General features: G+C 57.9%; 2 protein-coding genes across 2 annotated transcripts; both read right to left on the bottom strand.

Annotated features, from left to right (window-relative positions):
* Window positions 1-5,171: 5,171 nt before the first annotated feature.
* LOC131503523 (testis-specific Y-encoded protein 1-like) lies at window positions 5,172-7,898 on the bottom strand. Its single transcript, XM_058714969.1, has 5 exons — window positions 7,212-7,898; window positions 5,914-5,991; window positions 5,646-5,757; window positions 5,363-5,508; window positions 5,172-5,257 (listed from the first exon to the last, which is right to left on the bottom strand). Exons 1-5 carry the CDS (start codon window positions 7,896-7,898, stop codon window positions 5,186-5,188), a joined length of 1,095 nt encoding a protein of 364 aa, XP_058570952.1. The 3' UTR covers window positions 5,172-5,185.
* Window positions 7,899-14,237: 6,339 nt separating this feature from the next.
* LOC131503471 (testis-specific Y-encoded protein 3-like) lies at window positions 14,238-17,351 on the bottom strand. The gene is given in 7 exon segments (XM_058714940.1): window positions 14,238-14,266; window positions 14,803-14,887; window positions 14,984-15,129; window positions 15,222-15,333; window positions 15,478-15,555; window positions 16,248-16,873; window positions 17,036-17,351. Coding segments are annotated over 7 exon segments (1,392 nt in total).
* Window positions 17,352-18,622: the final 1,271 nt, after the last annotated feature.

Here is an 18,622-nt window from a genome sequence, read left to right as displayed (position 1 = left end):
AACATTTAAGGAAGAGTTAACACTTATTCTCTTGAAGCTGTTCCCACAATAGAAATGGAAGGAAACTTCCAACCTCTTTCTATGAAGCCAGCGTTACCTTGATTCCAAAACCGGAAAGAGACCCCACTAAAAAGGAGAACTATAGACCAATTTCCCTGATGCACATGGATGCAAAACTCCTCAACAAGATATCAGACACTCGGATCCAACAATACATTAAAATGTTATTCACCACGACCCAGTGGGATTTGCACCTGGGATGCAGGGCTGGTTCAGCATCCGCAAAACAATTAACAGGATTCCTCACATCAACCAAAGAAAAGACGAGAACCACAGGATCCTCTCACTCGATCCAGACAGAGTGTTGGACAAAATACAGCATCCTTTCCTGCTAAAAAAAAAAAAAAAAAAAAACCCTCAGGAAAGTAGGGATAGAAGGAGCACACATCGAGGTCATAAAGCCATGTATGAACGACCCAACGTGAATATCATCTCAATGAGCAAAAGCTCTCAGCTCAAGTCAGGAACGAGACAGGAATGTCCACCCCCTCCGCTGTTACTCAACACAGTATTGGAAGTCTTAGCCTCGGGCCTCTTCATCCTTCTGCTCCCCCTCTGCAGCTACTGTGCTTCCAGCCCTGGCTCTACCTTTCCTCCTCCTCGTCTTCTTCCCTCTGCTCACGTCCTCCTCAATTTCCTCCCCAGCTACTACTGCTCTTCGACTCCTGCTGCTCCTCTTGCTCGTCCTGGACTTCCTCCTCCTCCACTTCTTCCCTCGCCTGCACCCGATCATTCACTCGTCTTCCTCCTCCTCCTCCTCCTGTAACTCCTCCCAATCCTCTTCCTGCATCTGATCCTCCTCGTCCTCGTCCTTCACCTCTTCCTCCTAGGACTCTTCCTCCTTCTCCAGGTCCTCTCCTGCTACTGCCCTTCCTGCCCTACCTCTGACCTTTCACCTCTTCTTCCCTCTGCTCTCGTCCTAGTCAACTCCCTCCTCCAGCTGCTCCTGCTCCTTTGGCTCGCGATCCTCCTCTTCCTGGTGCTCGACATCATCCTCTTCCATTTGTCCTTCTCCTGCACCCAGTCATTCCCTACTCCTTCTCCTCCTCCTCTTCTTCTTCTAACCCCACCCAATCCTCTTCCTCCAACTCTTCCCGCTCCTCCTCTCCCTCCACCTTTTCCTCCTCGGGCTCTTCCTCCTTCTGCTCCTACACTTCTACTCATGCTCTTCCACCCTGGCTCTATCTTTTCTCCTCATCCTCTTCCCTCTGATCTCGCCCTCCTCAACATCCTCCCGCAGCCGCTCCTACTCCTTTGGCTCGTGCTCCTCCTCATCCCGGACATCCTCCTCCTCCACTTGTTCCCTCTCCTGCACCCAATCATTCACTCCTTCTCCTCCTGCTCTAACGCCTCCCAATCCTCTTCCTCCAACTCCTCCTCATCGCCCTTCTCCTCCTCCTTTAATGCTTCCTCTGGTCATCCTTCTCTTCTCCAGGCACATCTTTGTCCCTTAAGACCACCGCAATCTCCCCTAAGAACGGGAGCAATAGCTCTCGCACTGCCCCCAAGTCATCCGCAATGAGCACCGGACCCTGAGGCATGGGCCCTGACAAGCCTTTGTGTCCCTGCAAAAGGAGCCTGGCAACCTCCCAGGCCTCCCGGGGAGACCTGGTAGTGGGAACCTGGGAGCAGCGACAGGATCCCCAGTGCAGCGACACCCAAGGGACGATCATATTGTGCTCTGTCTTTTCAACAACACCTACAGCAGTATCGGACCTAGAGGCCGGGCCCCAACGGGCCTCACACGCGACCCCTGACCAGCCAGCCCTGTGTCGGCAGTGCCATCCAGGAGGAAGCTCACCGACACACATGCCAGGCCTGGGACCCAAAGGCGCTTCGAACACCCGCTAGGCAGATAAGGTCAGGGCTAGGTTACTGCATGGGACCTGATGCATCCCTACAGTCGTCCCCAATTCCTTGTAGGACAGGTCGGACGTCCTCCACCGGGCCATGGGGTCTCCATGCTGTCAGCTGGCAGCAGCCAACACATGACCAGCGGTACTGGGACACCGTCCAGCCTTCCCTCTCATGCTGGATGGTGGCCGCGTGTTTACCGAAAGCCCTGTATGGGGGCAACGGGCTATGTGGAAGGCAGGTAGGCGGGTAGCCAGGCACAGACGAGACCACCCGCTGTGATCCCGCAGGGTCACTGGGACTTCACTTCCATCTGGCCCACACGCAAATCCTAGGGATGGGGCTTTGGGGGCAGTGCGAAGCCTTGCAGCTTCAGCGTCAAGGAGCTGGGCACACACACCTGTGGGCACAGCCGGCAGCAGACTGGGACCAGTGTTCCTCCCTAGGCCCCTTTGAACCTCCACCACCTGAGAAGAATACGGGAGGGGCTGTAAGGCTTTAGATTCCCCAAAGCACACACAGAGTGGGCCACGTGCTGCCCACTGCGGTTTGGGGCGGGGCAGGTGGAGCCCGGTCAGAATCCTGACCACACTGTCCACAGCATCCTCCGTCGACATGCAACCGCTGAGACGCTGAGAAAGGAACCCAGTTCCCCATTTTCGTGAGGCCAGGAATCGACAAAGCCTGAGGCTAATCAGGGTCGCCCGCACAGGGACTGAGAGGCTCATTCTGGCACCCCGTACGTGCAAGGGGAACAGAGTTCTGGGACACACCTTGACATGTCCCCAGCCCAGCTGCAGCGACAGTGGTGATCTTGTGCTGCGGGGAGAGGTGTTGCTGGCAAGGAACTGTCCCCTCAGAGAGCAGCTGGCAGGCTGCTCACCTGCCCATCCACACACGGATCCCCACACACCATCCTGTATGGCACCCCTGGGGGTCTCAAGTCACCTGAGGTCTAGGGTCCAAGCTCGTCCCTTTCCCTGGGCCTGGTGCACAGGAAGCAGAGAGGAGAGCCCCGAGGAACAGCTGACTCGTGACAAAACATGGCACGTCTGCCAAGAGCAGACATTCTTGCTGGACGGCTCCCTCCAGGGAAATACCTACGCCCTCTGCACACCACGTAGCCTGACAGGTTGGGTTCCCTAGCTACTCTGTGCACAAAGCCTGGGCACAACCATGTAGCCCCTACGTATTTGCTACTGTAGGCCCACCAGGGCAACGCAACACACACACACACAGACACACAGACACACACACACACACACACACACACACACACATACACACTCACTCCCACATAGACACACACTAACACACACACAAGCACACTCACTCACAAGTGGTCCACTGGCCACTGGGCACAGGCTTTCCTCCCCTCGGCCCCCCTCTTGACCTTGCACCAATTTCCCTTTTGCATCCTGACTTGAGCCCTCTGGCACAGCAACGATTGCACCCATCCTGCCGATTACCATCAGGACTCAGGAGGGAAGGGACTGCACTCTTGTATTCTGGCACCTGACTGTCCCACCTAAGCACCTCATCCACAGAGACCCATGTGTCTCTCCTTGTCTCTCCAGCGGCTACACACCCACTCCTGCACACACAGAGACACACGGCTATGCAATCGCACGAACACATGCACGCTCACACTGCTTCACCACCACGGATCTCAGGCCCAGTTTGCCACAGACACCCGCACACACTCGCAGGAACTGACGCTGGATCTCCGCCCTCGCGCGTAGTCTCTCCATGAAATCTCACTCATAAGCCTCGCTGCTGCCCACAACCTACACCTGCCTCTTCCCCTCACACATCTCCCATCCTGAGCCACTGTCTGAGGACAGGGCTCGGGGTCAAAGGGGCCCCGGGTGTGGGAGGCAGCAGCAAGGTATACTGGCATCGACTGTGAGGAGCTTGCCTACTCCTGAGTTCTCCGGGGACACGGGGCCTTAGCTCTGATCCTGACTGGAGGCTTTGTTCCCTGGATTCTATCTCACCAAGGACAGGACACCCTTCTGGGAGCAACGGTCCTGGCTGAATCCCACCAAGTCCTGGCCACACTGTACCAGGACCCAATGGACCAATTTGGTCCCACTGTGCAATCCCCTTCCCTGCCTTTCGGCTTTGGCCTATACAACAGGTCTCCAAATTACAGGTCTGTCTCTTCCTCCTCCTCTTTCCAGGCTCTGCCTGCCCAAGAAGGCAGGCCTCAGTGCACATGGCAACACCTGCCCCACACCAGGACTGCACCTCTCCTGCACACACAGAATCACCCGGGCAGTGGCTAGGACAGTCACACTCAGGTCCCGATCTCGTCGTCCCTCCTGAGGTCCCCATAAACACATACACACACACACACACACACACACACACACACACACACACACACACACACAACAGAAGGGTTTTCAACGTCCTGTATGTGTCCACATAAACATCATGGAAACTCTTCAAGGCTGCCACACGTTATCTCTTCCTCAATTCTCTCCGGGGCACGTAGAAGACAGGAGACTCATCCACCCATCTCTTCCAGCACTCGTGGTGTCCTCCATTGTTTCTGCATGGGCAAAGATAGAAGCTCTGCGCATTCACCCCACACAGATGCAGAGCCCCTGACTCATGTGGGCACACGCAGACACATTTGCGTACACGCTCACACACACACCCCCACGCAACAGACACCAAGAATGATACGGGATATTGGCAAATACTTCCCAGCTGGTGTCACTCTTGTGCCTCGCCCTTTTGCGATCCCCCTTGCTTTCTCACCCAGGGATTCATTTCCAGCCCCCAATGGCCTTGGACCAGTTCTAAGAATGGCTGTGAGGTTGCGCGAGGACATGGCGTGGTGGGGCACATGGAAGGAAGTGCGAGATTCTCACCACAGTGGCGTCTGGGGACACGTCAGCTCCTGACCCAAAGACTGGCAGGCAAATCCAGACTGAAGGAGCAGGGGGAAGTCCGGGAGAGGGCGGACATCCACGGGGAGCATTTGTGGTGGAGAAGCATTGCTCGTCCTGAGTTGCTCTCCAAAGCCCCAGCCCACAGCACAACTGCATTTGGTTTGCAGGCTTCGACCCTCTGTGTGTTTGCAGCTGAGTCTGTGCAGGTCCCCTGTCATCCTCCCACCCTCTCCCCATGCTACCTGTGTCCCTGTCTCGGCGGACCTTCCATTTCCAAGCCAATGTCTGGCCCACGTTCCCTTGCCCATACAACACACAGGTCAACACACCGCATACTGGGGTTCTCACCGACACGTGCGCACGTCAGATCACTGTCTTCTGGTCCCTTCCTCCCTCAGGTAGTACTGCAGGGGATTGGGCCACAGGTCCTCGATGATGATCTGGAAGGGGACACAGGCCGGCACCACATTGGGCATAGCCCATTCTCCTCTCTGGCCGGGGGCCACCCACATTCCCACTGCTGACGAAGGCCTCAGGGGCCCCACCTCGGCAATCCTGTTCGCCCCTGGGCAGCTGTGCTCACACAGCCAGTTGAACAAGTTAAGGCTGGTGGGGTCATGCCTGCGACTGGGAGCTCCACGTTCATAATCCCAGAACCACTGGACTGGAGTGGAATGCGATGCCCTGTAGCCTGCAGGAAGAGAGGATTTGAGGAGCAACCTGATGGCCTCCTCCCCACCCACCTCCCCCTCCCCGTCGCCCTCCCGCATGCCCCTGATTCATGCTCCTCACCCCCTGCCCCGCACCATCATGGGACCCACACCCTACCAGCAAAGCTAAGCTGATACTCCTTAATGATCACTGGGTTCCGGAAGTACGGGTTGGCCCCAAAGAAAAACATCACTCTGCAGCGGTACTTGGGATGGCCCACTTCTTCCACCTGCCGTGAGCAATGGGACAGGAGGGGGCAAGTGTCCTCCCTCGGGCTCCCGAGCTACTTGCCTGGCTGTGAGGGTGAGCACCTTTGCCTCACCCTCTCCCGCCCAAATCCCACACCCGACGGGACGGCCCCCAGCCACAGCCTCCCCGGTCTGACCTCCAAGTCGACCACGTAGCTGAGCACGTCTTTGTCCTGGGCACCCATCATGGCCGACAACTGGGGGTGATTCAGAATCTGTGCTGTGTCAAGGAGCTGTGCCTTCAGATGCTGTGGAAACAGACACACACCCCCTCCAAACCTCCCAGGCTAAGAGCAAAGGACGGGATCATGGCATTTGCAGAAACACCAGGAAACACTAGTCCCCACACTCCTCAGCCTCTGCAAATGCATCAGACCCCATCGACACTGGGCAGTCCGTTGGCTTCCTGTACCTCCCACGCTGTCTGCACACAGCAGGGAGAGACTCCACTGCCTGCACTCCTCACAGTTCCTTCCTATATCTGACCTGTGTGGGCTGCCAGCAGCCCATCATAGCTTGGGATGTCGGCCTGTGCACTGACCCCTCCTCACGGCTGGGTTTCTTGGCATATTCCCGTGAAGACCTAGGTTGTCACCAGCCTTCTGAGTGCAGATGGAAGAACATGGCTTACAGGAACCCGACTGCCCACTTACGATGCAAGCGGAGGGTGTGGGAGGGAGAAAGAGATCAAGAAGCACGGACGAGGAGGGCCGAGGAGGGAAAAGAAATAGACACAGTGACACAGCCAGTCCGGAGAGAAAGACATGGGTGGGACCCAGCCGGAGCCTGAGGACAGAGAGGGAAGCAGCGGTGGACATACCAGGAGAGAATCCTGTGTGTGTGTGTGTGTGTGTGTGTGTGTGTGTGTGTGTGTGTATGTCAGGGTCTGTGCAGGCAGCTTGTACCCCGTTCGGAGTGGGTCTGAGTCGTCCTACTGTCTGGCAAAGGGGCGTGGCGTGCTTCCACTAAAGGCCATGAGTGTGTGTCTGAAAAGCTCTCCTTTGACGGAACTGCTAAGAAACCGTGCACAGCCTGTGAATGTGAAGGTGGGTGTGCGGCCTGTGTAACTCTCCCATTTTGCAGCGAAATATTTCCTTGCTTTATCTGCTCTGAGTGAAGGCTGCTTTGTGCTACCCTAGCTCTGGTAGCATGGGGACACATGACTCGCGTCCGCAAATAATGTTTGAGAGCAGCCTGCAGGCCAATGTTGGCGGAGACCAAGAGGAAGCAGCTCCAAGTCCCCGGGTCCCCCCGTGCCCAACAACCGCCCCTGTGCAAGGCCTTACACTGGATCCCAGACCACACCAACCCAGGGCCAGGGACCATTCCCCAGCTCTCCTCCCTCGGGGCCATCGCCCTGAGGCACCCTGCTCTCAGTGCCCAGCCCTCCTGCACAACAGCCCCCGCCATCACCCACCAGCACAAGGAAGGATACCGCCTGGGCCCAGAAGCCAGGGATGTGCTTGATGACGGCCCTTCTGTGATCCAGGTGAGAAATCCGCCTCCGAAGAATCCTGCGCTTCAGCCGCCGTAAGGCCCTGGAATCCTGGGCATTCCCAGCGCTGATCTCCAGCTGAAGACGCTCCAGCACTGCCAGTGGGTCCTGGGCTGAGGCAGGACGCAGCGCTGCCTCTCGCTGCTGCAGCTCCTGTGAGAGCGGGGGCCCCTCCTCCGCCTCTGCATCTGCCTCGCGCTTCTCCTCTTGCTCCTGAATCTCCTCCTGCTGCTGTCTCTCAACTTCCACCTCCTCCTCCTCGTGCATGTCCTCTGCTTCTGGCTTGGCTTCCTCAGAATTCTCCTCTCCAGCCACCTCTTCCTCGGTCGCCCCCCCGCCGTCCTCTTCCTCCTCCCCGATCACCACCTCAGCCGCCACCATTCCGTCATCCAATATCAGCACCAATTCCTCCGCTGGGCTTGCCACCTGTATCTCACACCCGGCCTGGGCTTCCTGCACACGATGGGCGCTTGCCGCCCCTGAACCTGGGGACTGCGGCCAACCCACGCCCTCCAGCGCCCCTGCACTCCCGCGGGTCCGGGACTCTCGACCTTTCTCATCCGGGACGATCAGGGTCCAGGGTCGACGGGAATCGCTGCTTTTTCCGGACCGCGACACGCTGGCCATGACTCTCCGCCCCGGCCCCAGTGTAGCTAGGGCAGCCTCAGGACAAGGACAGGGAAATGGCAGCCGGTGGGGGGAGCCTTGGCCGCAAGACCTTTAGCTCCCTGCTGCCTCCCGCCTCAGCCCGCCCAAGTTGGGCGCAGGCGCACAGGCTCTGGGATTTGAGGACTCCGCATTGGCTGTGGCTGCTGTGGAGGAGGGGCCGAGACAGAGGCAGTGAAGAGTGGGCGCATGCGGCCTGGGGCGAAGTGGTTCCAGGGCAGGTCAGGCCCGCTGGCCAGCTTCGCGGAACAATGAGTTGCAAGACAGCAAGACAGGGTGCTGGTGGCCAGCAAGCGCGCGCCAGCGGCCGGTCCGGGCTCTGGAGCAAGTGCCCAGCCACCAGCGTGAGCCCCGTTTTGCCGCATGTCCTCTTCAGCGCTGTCACCTTCCAGGCCTGACTTGCGAGGTCCCCGGTATCACACAATCTGTGGTCGCTTGTACACCCTTTCCCCAGAGGCCTCAGTACGGGCACCAGAGCATTCAGCACAGGAACGTCCACGCCGTGAGCCACTGCATGCTCCGTCCCTTGCCCCTTCTTCATGAAGCTGGGGCAAGGCCTGGAGAAGTCCTTAGGTGTCGCGCCTACTGGGGCCACATGGCCGTCCGCACGGTTTCTCCTCCCTGGCCGTCAGGCTGAGGGCAGCGGTAAGGTGGGTGCCCACCCAGAACCGGTGACACCCACCCTAGATCCACCCCAGTGCCGTGTCCCTGCCAGAAAGCAGCTCAGTAGACCTCACTGCACTGCAAATCAGAGCAAAGAACAACCCCCAGAGCCCCATCTGCCACTGGTGCCCTACTGATCTCCGTGCAGAGGGCCAGGGAGGTGGGGTAGTAGGATTTAGCAGTTTGCTCCGGTCCGGAAATCTAACCTTCCACTAAAAGAAGGACGACTCCAACCAAGCAGGGCACTTAGGGGGCCCTTCACCGAGTATTGCAAACTTGTCTGTGTCTGTCTCTGAGAAAGCCCCGTGCCTGCTTTCACTAGTACACACGATAGCAGACGAGTTCCCTTCACATTTCCCAGGCGCCAACGAGAATTCTGAAGAAGCATGCACCCAGACACAGAAGGTCCACTGAGAGAGACAGCGAGAAAGAGACACACAGAGAGAGGGAGCTATAGAGGGAGAGAGAGAGACACGTGCAAGCAGATGAAGGAAGGACGAGTGGAGGGGAAGACCGGCCTGGAGAGGGAGAGTCCCAGGGAGATTGGCGGGACTGACAGGGAGGAGGAGCAAGACAAGAAGAGACAGAGGGGCACCTATTACAAGGAAGACCGGCGGAGACAGGGGGAGGCAGTAGTGATGGAGAGGAGGGAGACGAAGACAAAGAGAGCTGGAAGGAAAGTGGGAGGGAGGGACAGGAAGAAGACAAGGGAGGGGGAGGCAAGGAGAGGGTAGGAGGAAGGAGAGCAGGGGCAGCCGAGGCAGAGACAGGTGGGCTGACTCTGAAGACAGGGCAACTGCAGTGTGCAGTTTCACCTGGTGAAATTCACCTGTGCAATTTGCACAGAGACGAATGCTGTACAGTGGTCAGCCCTCAGCACAAAAGGCACCACTCCGACCTGGACCTTAAGGGCAGTCTGAAACGAACCCTGAACTAGAAGGAAGCTAGTTCTAGCTTCCTAGACTGAGGAATGACTGAGGTCATTCGGGGTGAGGAAGAGGGCACCGCAGGGAAGAACACCAGGACCCGATCCCCACAGGGCTGCTGGAAGCCCTGTAGTTACCAGCAGGAGACAGGAAACGGGACTGCCGGAAAGACACAGCAGAGATTTAGGCACAGCACGTGCGGGAAGAAATCACGTCCCAAAGCTCAGCAAACTCAAGCAAAGGCAGAGGCTGCACATGCATGAATGTCAATGCTGTCTGAGTGGAACCAACGAGGTTCTCACAGATGCCCAGGAAATGTGCTCAACTCTGAGAACCCTCGCCTCTGGCAAGCTTCTCATCCAAAGCGACTCATCACGGAGAAAGGGTGCACCGTGAGCAAAAGAGCCAAGGTCTCCTTCGGATCCCCGGACGCAGACAGGTGATCCGCCCAGTACTGTCAAGCCAATGGATGGTTATAAAGCTTACCTTCCACCACAGTGATGGAGGAAACTGGCACCCGAGGGGAGGACAATGAGTGAGAACCGCATCCCAGGCTGTAGGCTAAGGACAGACCATCAAGCTGTATTGGAAGGTCATGAGACCGTGACTCAAATGTCTGTACAGACACAGAGCGTCTGCAGAAGCACGAGGGCTGGATAGTTGTAAGCAGGTGGCGGGATTTCTAAGTCTGCGCTGCCTGTATGATACGAAAGGCTAACACGTGCAAGCAGAGCTATGCCCGTGTGATGCGGATCAGCCTCCTGAGGCGGTACTTTGTACCCTGTGGAGGACCTGGGACACGCATGCAGGCGGGCTCCTTGTGCACCTCTGCCACCAAGCACATAGGTGGGAAACGTAGGGCCAAAGGGCTCGCCGCCGGGCTTAGTGTGGCTCACCCTTGGGCGGGTGCATTGAGCATCGGTGCAGAAAGCACGGGGCTCACTGAAAGAGGCCAGCCCCTGACAGAAGCACAGTGGTGGTGAGCCCTGCCTGATGGATTCCTGAGGAGACTAAAGGAGTTAAAGGCATGCAGTCCACCAGAGAGCAGAGTGGTGTTAATCAGGGGAGGGTGCGATGAGGAGGTGTCGGGCCTCGGGTGTGAAGATGCAGTCCTGCCGTGTGCATGAGTTCTGGAGATCTAACTTGCACAGGGCAGCCGTAAGCAATGCTTCACCGCCTCGTCAGATTCCTCAGAGGCAAGGGCTCTCACCACAAACAAAGAGGGGTCGCTGAGAAATGTCCCGGTGAAGGTGGCTGGACGGAGCGCTTGCACGTGAAGGATACGGGCACATCCGTCACTGCCCGTTGTGTCCCTCACTCACGCACTAGTCCTGGGGGACTAAGCTGAGCTCAGAACCCAGCAGTCACAGGGGTCAGCCTCGTTCCCGCAAACATGAATCAGACTCCCAGGTAGGACGTAATGGACAAATTAGGGACCAGAACACACAGGAGGCACACGGAAGCGAGACACACACTGGCAGGGGAAAGTCTCTTCCAGCCAGGAACATGCCACATGGCAAAAGAGTAAGTGGGAAAACGTTGCTGGACCGCTTTACACAATTTACGCCTGCATGTGCAAGGTGCAGGCCAGTGACGTTTGAGCCCCTCAGGTGCAAAGGGTTTGAAAACAGAGGGACAGAAAATAGAGGTGTGACTGCATGCTCACAGCAAGGCAGCTGCATTTGGGGACATGAACTGGCTGGCAGTGAGTGCATGGCCAATCCTCTGACGAAGGTCCTCCAGGCACGGAAGGATTTCTGGCTCCTGGAACACATAACAGAATGCGCAGAAGCCCCTCCACCTGACAGCAGGACAGCAATTGGATCTGTCAGTGGAAGAAAGGGTTTGAATTCAGAGGGAAACACACTCAAGCGCAGAAGCATACATCAAAGTCAAGACAGGCCACCAGAGCCACAGCTGACACAAGACACAGGTGTGCAGAGACGAAGGCGGTTACACGGGTACAGCTGTGCCCACTTAGGCCAGGCAAGGAGGCATCACCAGAGAGGTGTCGGCACAGGCAAAGCCAGGAAAAGACACAAACACGCCAGGGCTCACTCAGGGAGACAGAGGAGCACAGGCAAAGCAAGACATTTCCTGTGCACAGAGGACAACATGACGATCCCAACAGACCAATGAGAGACACGTGTGGTTCAGGAACATGGAAGTCAGAAGGCTCCTGAATTGCTGAGGGTGTCCTCTCTCAAGGGACAGCACTCTGGAGCCCACACACGCTGATGTTGGGGTGCAAGAGGCCGCTGGGCAGCAGATACAGTTGTGCACGCGGTTTAGCAGCTCCTGGACCCTAGGGCTCCCCAGGAATTGCTGCGCATAAGGGAGGAAATCCGGGGCTGCCGTGTGTGCAGCATGAGGGCTGTAATCCCTCGGACACAGAGCACCAAGGCCTCTGACCACGGACCTCATGTGTCCACACTTGAGGTTTTGGCTCTGGGGGCCGTGAGTGCAACCACACCCACACCTTGTCCGTACCTTGTCTTTGGGACAGGCCGGGCGGAAACGTCACCCTGGCCCCTAAGGAGGTATTCGCTGGAGATATTAACGTGTGGGGGACCCTGTGTTCACCTGTCCCGTAAAGTGTTCCTGCTCGGCAAGACCTATCAAGTAACGGCCTGCTTGTGCAGAAAGATGCCCCAAGGGGCCCAGCCTCATGACCACTGAGGCCGTATTCCCACTGCAGAATCATGGGCCATACTTTCTTTGGATGTTCACACCCAAAGACTCGGGTCAGCACAGGGAGCTTTTCCTGAGTACCCTGACATTTACACATCAAGCAGCTGAGAAGACGTGCTTCTCCAGCCAGTGTGCAGACAGCAGCGAGAGAAAGACCTGCCTTCCCTTCTAGAGAGTGCAACAGCTTCTGCCCTGGAAGAGGTAAGGCTTGGTTGCACAGATCCTCAACTCCACAGCCTGGTGACATGCTGCTGACCATGTTGTCTGCATACTGAGAGGGACAAGAGGCCTCCATGCATTGGGACTGCCCTCGCCTTCTCTGGAATAGAGCCACTGCAGAGAAGGCTCTTGTACTGCAGAGCTGTGCAGTGGGGATCCTGGGGGGCTTGGGCAGCTTGGGAGACAGGAATATTAGTGTCGGGATGTCAGTCTCAGGCACGCTGTGCTGGGGGCCGTGTTACTTGGGGATACAGAAGAGCCTGCGATGGACAAGGCTGAACTCTGTCTACTGCACTGCTAGCACGGTGGAGCTTTTGCCCCATCCCTAGCACAGACATCTCTGGCAAGCAGCCATCTGCTCTGTAAGGAGTACCCCCGCACTCACGTCGTCGCAGGTGAGGCTCGTCCCAGTCCTTTCTAAGCTCCAGGCCTGCCCGGCACCTCTGCACAGAATGCTAAGGCCTCACAAGTCCATCGTTCCCTATGTGGCTGAGGCAGCCTTTGTCCTGGCACTCAGGCAAAGGAACACAGGCTGCCTGGGACGACGCGACCTCCCTGAGCGCCTGCTGGTGTTTGCACTTGGGAGTCTTTTCACAAGTCTCACATGGCGTGTTGGACACAGGGCTTAAGCCTGTGGACACAGAGGAAGAACATCACCCGACTCATCACGGCTGATGATGAGAGGGCAGAGGGCACACGAGAGAGGATGGCGTGTTCGTGCCCTGTAAGAGCTCCACCTCCCCGCGACCCTCCCCTCTGTTGGCTTGCAATCTGGGACACCCATTCGTAACCAGAGGTCTTTTCAGAAACAGCGAAGTTCACACAAGGGCATCAGTACTAGGACTCCTTCAGGAGTCGTGTGTGTGTGTGTGTGTGTGTGTGTGTGTGTGTGTGTGTGAATAAGTGAAGCGGTGTTTGGGAGGCTCAGCTTCAGGAAGTGGAACCAGAAAAGTTGGCTGTGATTTTGGAGTTGCGTGAGACTGTAGTGGGCTGTTTTCTCTGCAGCGTGTACGTTGTCCCTGTCAACTGTGCCTGAAGCAGAACTTCATCGGTCTTACCCACCCACTCTCCCTCTGGTCCCTCGGTTCCTTCCCCTGGACACCAATCTTACAACCTGCTCACAATCCCTCAAATATGTATGGCTGGTCCTGAGATCCTGACCTTGTCCCCAAGACAGTCTGCATTGGGAGACGTCTGAAAACCAGAGGGTAATCAACCCTGGGAATTCCTCCCTGTGTGGCGGTTCACTCAACATGACTGAGGGTGTCCCCATGCGGGATTCTGGGGGCACCATCATGGACATGCCCAAACCCTGAATATTGGACCTCCCTGGCCTGTGCTGGCGTCTCCATTTCCTTGAATTTCCTCCTTTTCACAGGAAAGATAGGAACCTGGGCACTGGCCTTTCTCTCAGGTTTGTGCCCTGGCCTCCCTCACTCAAGTCCCCATTGCTTCAATCTTACTGACCTCACATGCAATCCCAATGTGTGACCCATCCCTACGGACAATGTCCTACGTCCCGCCCTTCCTTGGAACTCCAATGTGCAGGCACAGAACACTTACACCCCTGGACAGCCGCATGTATACATGGACACGCCCCAGAGCGTACCTGAGAGGAAGACACACAAATCGCTTCATGATATTTATCTCCCATTCTATATTTCTTCAAATGTATTGGACCCCCGCCCTGCGCCACGTGTCACCACCACCCTTGTCCTCATTTCGTGGGCAGGAGAATCTTGTGGACCATCGGTGAGCATCGGAAGGGTTTCCACTGGGGTCGATGAAGTGCGATGCTCCTTCATACTCTTCTCTAGATCGTGCATATCCCTGGGATATATGGGTACACACAGACACACACACACACACACACACAGACACACACACACACACACACACACACACACACACACACACACACAGGACAGGTGAGAGTCTGATCTTGGCCCTGATTAAGGTTGCTTGAATGTTTCCAAACGGAAAGTAGAATGGGAGGGTGTGATAAGCTGTGCCAAAGCTGACAAGGGGCTCCCGAAGCCAGACAACATGTGGGATGGTGGTAGGAGGCCTGACGGTGGGGTTCATGGTCCGGGAATGACAGTTGTCACCGTGCTATCTGATGAGCCAGCTTTGGTTGTCCCGCTTTGCTCATTCTTTTTGTCTAGCCCCCTTCCCACCTTCAGGCTCCCCAAAGGGAAAAGGCTCTTTGACACGTTACTTCTTAAGACTCCCCGTCTCAGGCCGATGCCCTTTTGACCTGGTGTCACCTCCTGTGCCACTGTGAGTCTCGGTGCCTCCATGCAGAAGAGAATTGTGCCACGGACCCCACGGCACACATTTCAGTGCCCACACCCTTGGCTGCTCACCTCTTTCCCTCTCAGTTCTCTCTCCTGGGGCCTCCTTCATCTTGAAATACGGCAGGGGATTGGGCCAAAGATCCTCTATGATTATCTGGTAGGGGAGACAGGCCAGGCCTCAGGTAGCTATCCCACGCAGTGGGGGAACCCATGAAAATCACCTCCCTTCCTTGTTACAGGGCCTCACCACCTCAGCAATCCTGCTAGAGCCGGCAAAGCTGTGGTCAGAGAACCAGTTGAAGAAGTTGAGGCTGCTGTTGTCATGCCTGCGTCTGTAGGCCTCCTGTCTGTACCTTGGGTGCCACTGGATGGGACTGGAATGAGACGCCCTATACCCTGCAGGAAGACGAGTATGTGAGACGGCGCCAGAGAACCAGTCACATTCAACCCTCCACCCACTGCCGCCCATGCAGTCAGGGGACACTTACCAGCAAGGCCTAGGACATACTCCTTCGTAACGACTTCATTCTGGAAGTAGGAGTTCTTGACAAAAAACAGCAGGATCTTCCGGCATTCCCTGGGAAACTTGTGTTCCTCCACCTGCCGTGGTACAGTGGGGCAGAAATGTGAAATCTTCTTCCAGGACACCCTCCCTCCCCTGAGGAAGGAACACGTCACTTCTCCCCACCACCTCCCCTCCCCACACGGCCAGCCCCCCACACCACCTCCCACTCCCAGGCCGACCTTCAAATTGGTCCTGTGGCGAAGCATGCTTTCATCGGGCTTACTAATCAGGGCTGACATCTGAGGGTGGTTCACAAACTGCTGCAGGTCAAAGAGCCTTCAGGTGCTGGGCATGAGAGAGCTCGAAGCAGAGAACACGTGTGGACAGCATCCAGGCGTCCTCCCCCCGGGACTGACGTCCTCCCCCAGGGTCTCAAGCCCTCCCCACAGGCTGCGTCCAGGCCCACGGGGTCTCAGGATCGTGCAGGGCTCTGCTAGACACGCACAGGAGGCTGTGCATGCCCAGACGCCCGCAACCACGCCTAGCCTTGTGTGCTCATGAGGACACTGAGGACGCTTACTTCCACACAGCCAGACAGCACACATCCGGTCTCGCGCCGACCAGTGGGCATTCACATCGCCTTCCCCGCAGCAAGATGCTGAGCGGGACCCAGAAACGTGCCCCCACGCGCCTTTGTGTGGGAAGAAGCCCTCGGTCATTTCCCCGTCCTGGCCTGGACCTCCACCGCCACTCCCCACTCTCCCAGCGCTGTTTCCGTGCCAGGTGCGACGTAAAGCACACATGCCTCCCCCACCCCGGCACTGCCCTCCTCCCACACTCATTGCAGAGCCAGGACCGCCGGATGGGATCACGTTTGCACGTTCCCGGCCACTGGAGCGCGGCTTAGCTCCAGTCCCTGTCCTGGGTTCCTCTAAATGTCACCTCCCTTTCCTTCCTCTTGCGCAAGCCCAGCCCCCTCTGGACCCTCCACCAGCAGCAGGAAGGATACAGCCTTGGCCCAGAAACCACGGATGCCCTGGATAAGGGCACTTCTCTGTTCCAGATGACGCTGCCGCCTCTGCCACATCCTGAGTTGGAGTGGAGCGTGCTCCCGGCTGGCTTGTTTATTCACCGGCTGTAGCTCTATCTGAAGGGCCTCCAGAGCCTCCAGTGGGGAAGGGCAAGGACGGAGGCCTGACTCTACCCGCTCCTTCTTCTGCTGCTTCACCTGCAGCTCCTGGGCTTCTTCCACCCATCGGCCTTCCTGCTCACTCGGCTTCTGTTCCTCCTCCTCCTCCCGCTCCTCCTTGTCCTCCTTTCCCTCCACCTCCTCCTCGCCCTGCTGCTGCTCCTCCAGCGCTCCCTTCTCCTGCTCCTCTTCCTCCTCCGTTTGCAATTCTGCTCTCCCTTGGATGGCTCCCACGCCTTCCCTTCCTCCTCCTGCTCCTCCTCCTGGTCCCCTTCCCCTGCCACTGCCGCCGCCGATGCCTCCACCGCCACGGCCGCGCCCGCTTGTACACCCTGGTGCTCCTGCTCCTCCCCTTTCATTTCCGCCAACTCCTCCTCCTTCCGCTCTTCCTCCTTCTGCTTGGGCTTCTGCTGCTCGTCCTCCTTCTAATCTTTGACTCCTGCTGCCTCTCCCCCTCTTCCTCCTCCTCCTCCTTCTGCTCTTCTGTTCCTGCTGCTCCCCCTCGTCCTTCAGGTCCTTCTCCTCGTGAACTTGGACCTTGTCCTTCCCCTGCTCCTGCTCCTCGTCCTCCTCCCCCTTCTTCCTCTGGTCATGCCCCTCTTCCCCACGCGTGTCCTCTTCCGCGGCCGGCACCTCAACCTCCTCCTCCACCAGGCCCCACAGCGCCTCCACCGCCATTATGTCATGCACCAGCGGCACCGATATCTCGCTGGGGCCGCCCACCTGCCTCTCGGGTCGGGCCTGGCCTTCCTGCACAGGCTGTTCGCTTGTGGCCTGCAAGCCTTCGGCCTGCGGCACCTCCGGCGCTGCCGGAGGCCCAGTGTCCCCACGGGCCCTCGTCTCTCGACCGCCCCCTTCCCGGTCGAAGGCGGCATGGGGCCTCCGGGCGTCCCCAGTGTTTCGGAAACACGAGTCGCGCAACATGCGGCCCCGGCCCGAGACACCAACTGTGGCTCCTACCGGCGACGAAGCGGGACGTGAAAGCACGGCCCCCCTCCCCAGACCCAGTCAGTGGAGCCCTGAGGGCAATGGCTGGCAACTCGCTCCCCCTTCCTCCCAGAGCCCAAACGTCGAGGGGGCGCATGCGCATGGTGCTGTACCCAGGATGCCTCGGCGGTGGCTATCGCCATGCCGATGCTGCCTCGGAGGCCTTTGTGGTGAGAGGTGTGCGCCTGCGGCTTTGAGGCTGAGGGAGCTCCAAGCCACGCCCAGGCTGCTTCACTGCCTTCGGGACCAATCATAGGGACGGTGGCGTGCGTGGCTTCGGCGGTCCCGCCCCTAGGTCACCAGGAAACTGGGGCGCGTCTGTTGCATAGGCAGGAAGGCTGTGGGCCCCGTGCGGGGCAACTCCTCCGGGGGGCTTGCAGCCGGCCCTCTGTGCGCTCTGGGTGCCCTGTTTGGCTTCTGGCCATGCGAAAGCGACCTTTGCATTCCACGCTGCGCTGGGCACGCGGCTGTCTATACACACGGGTAAAGGGGGACCTCCACGCTTTTCCCATGTACACCGCCACCGTTGTTCATTGTGCCCCTAGTCTGACAAATCCACTCAGCGGTCACCTTGGCTGTCCGGGAGACGCATTTCAGCTGTGCGCCTGCTGTCTGTGCACCCTGGTTTTCCATCTGCTCAGCCTCCTTTGCATATTCTCTACGTCCATCTTTGCTCCCAGAAGACATGTATGTCATGACAGCAGTCTAGCAGTGCACCGGCTAGGGAAGGTCGGTGACCAGAGGTGTGTGACGTGGAGAGGACGCCACACTAGGGGAGGCTGCGTATCACGCGCGCCGCTCTTGCCGTTTGTCCCCGTTGCCTGGAACGTGACACGCTGGCAAGCACACACCCCCCTCTCACGATCGGCTGCCCATTCCTCCCGTGTGTGGCAGTGCACAGGAAAGACCCGTGCCCGTGAGCCCTGGGATTCCTGGAGCTTGCGTCTGCCGCACAGACAGCGGTCCCCTTCCTCCCACAATGGTCGGCCATCTTCTCACAGGGACCCTCCCCAGGCCTTCGTTGGCCATATGTCTGTTCATCCTGCTCCCATTTCCTTTACCACTCACTTAGGCGGCAGGCTGCCATGAGCGTGGGCGCTGACTCAAAACACTGTCCCCCTGTGCCACAGACAGCATGATTTCAAGGGTCTCCGAGAGGTTTCAGGGGGTTGGGGGATGTAGTGTTGGGACCCAAGTGAGGGACACGC

This window comes from Neofelis nebulosa, chromosome Y (assembly GCF_028018385.1).
Source record: "Neofelis nebulosa isolate mNeoNeb1 chromosome Y, mNeoNeb1.pri, whole genome shotgun sequence".
In the NCBI taxonomy this organism is placed as follows: domain Eukaryota; kingdom Metazoa; phylum Chordata; class Mammalia; order Carnivora; family Felidae; genus Neofelis; species Neofelis nebulosa.
This window is presented reverse-complemented; position numbering and strand designations above follow the sequence as displayed.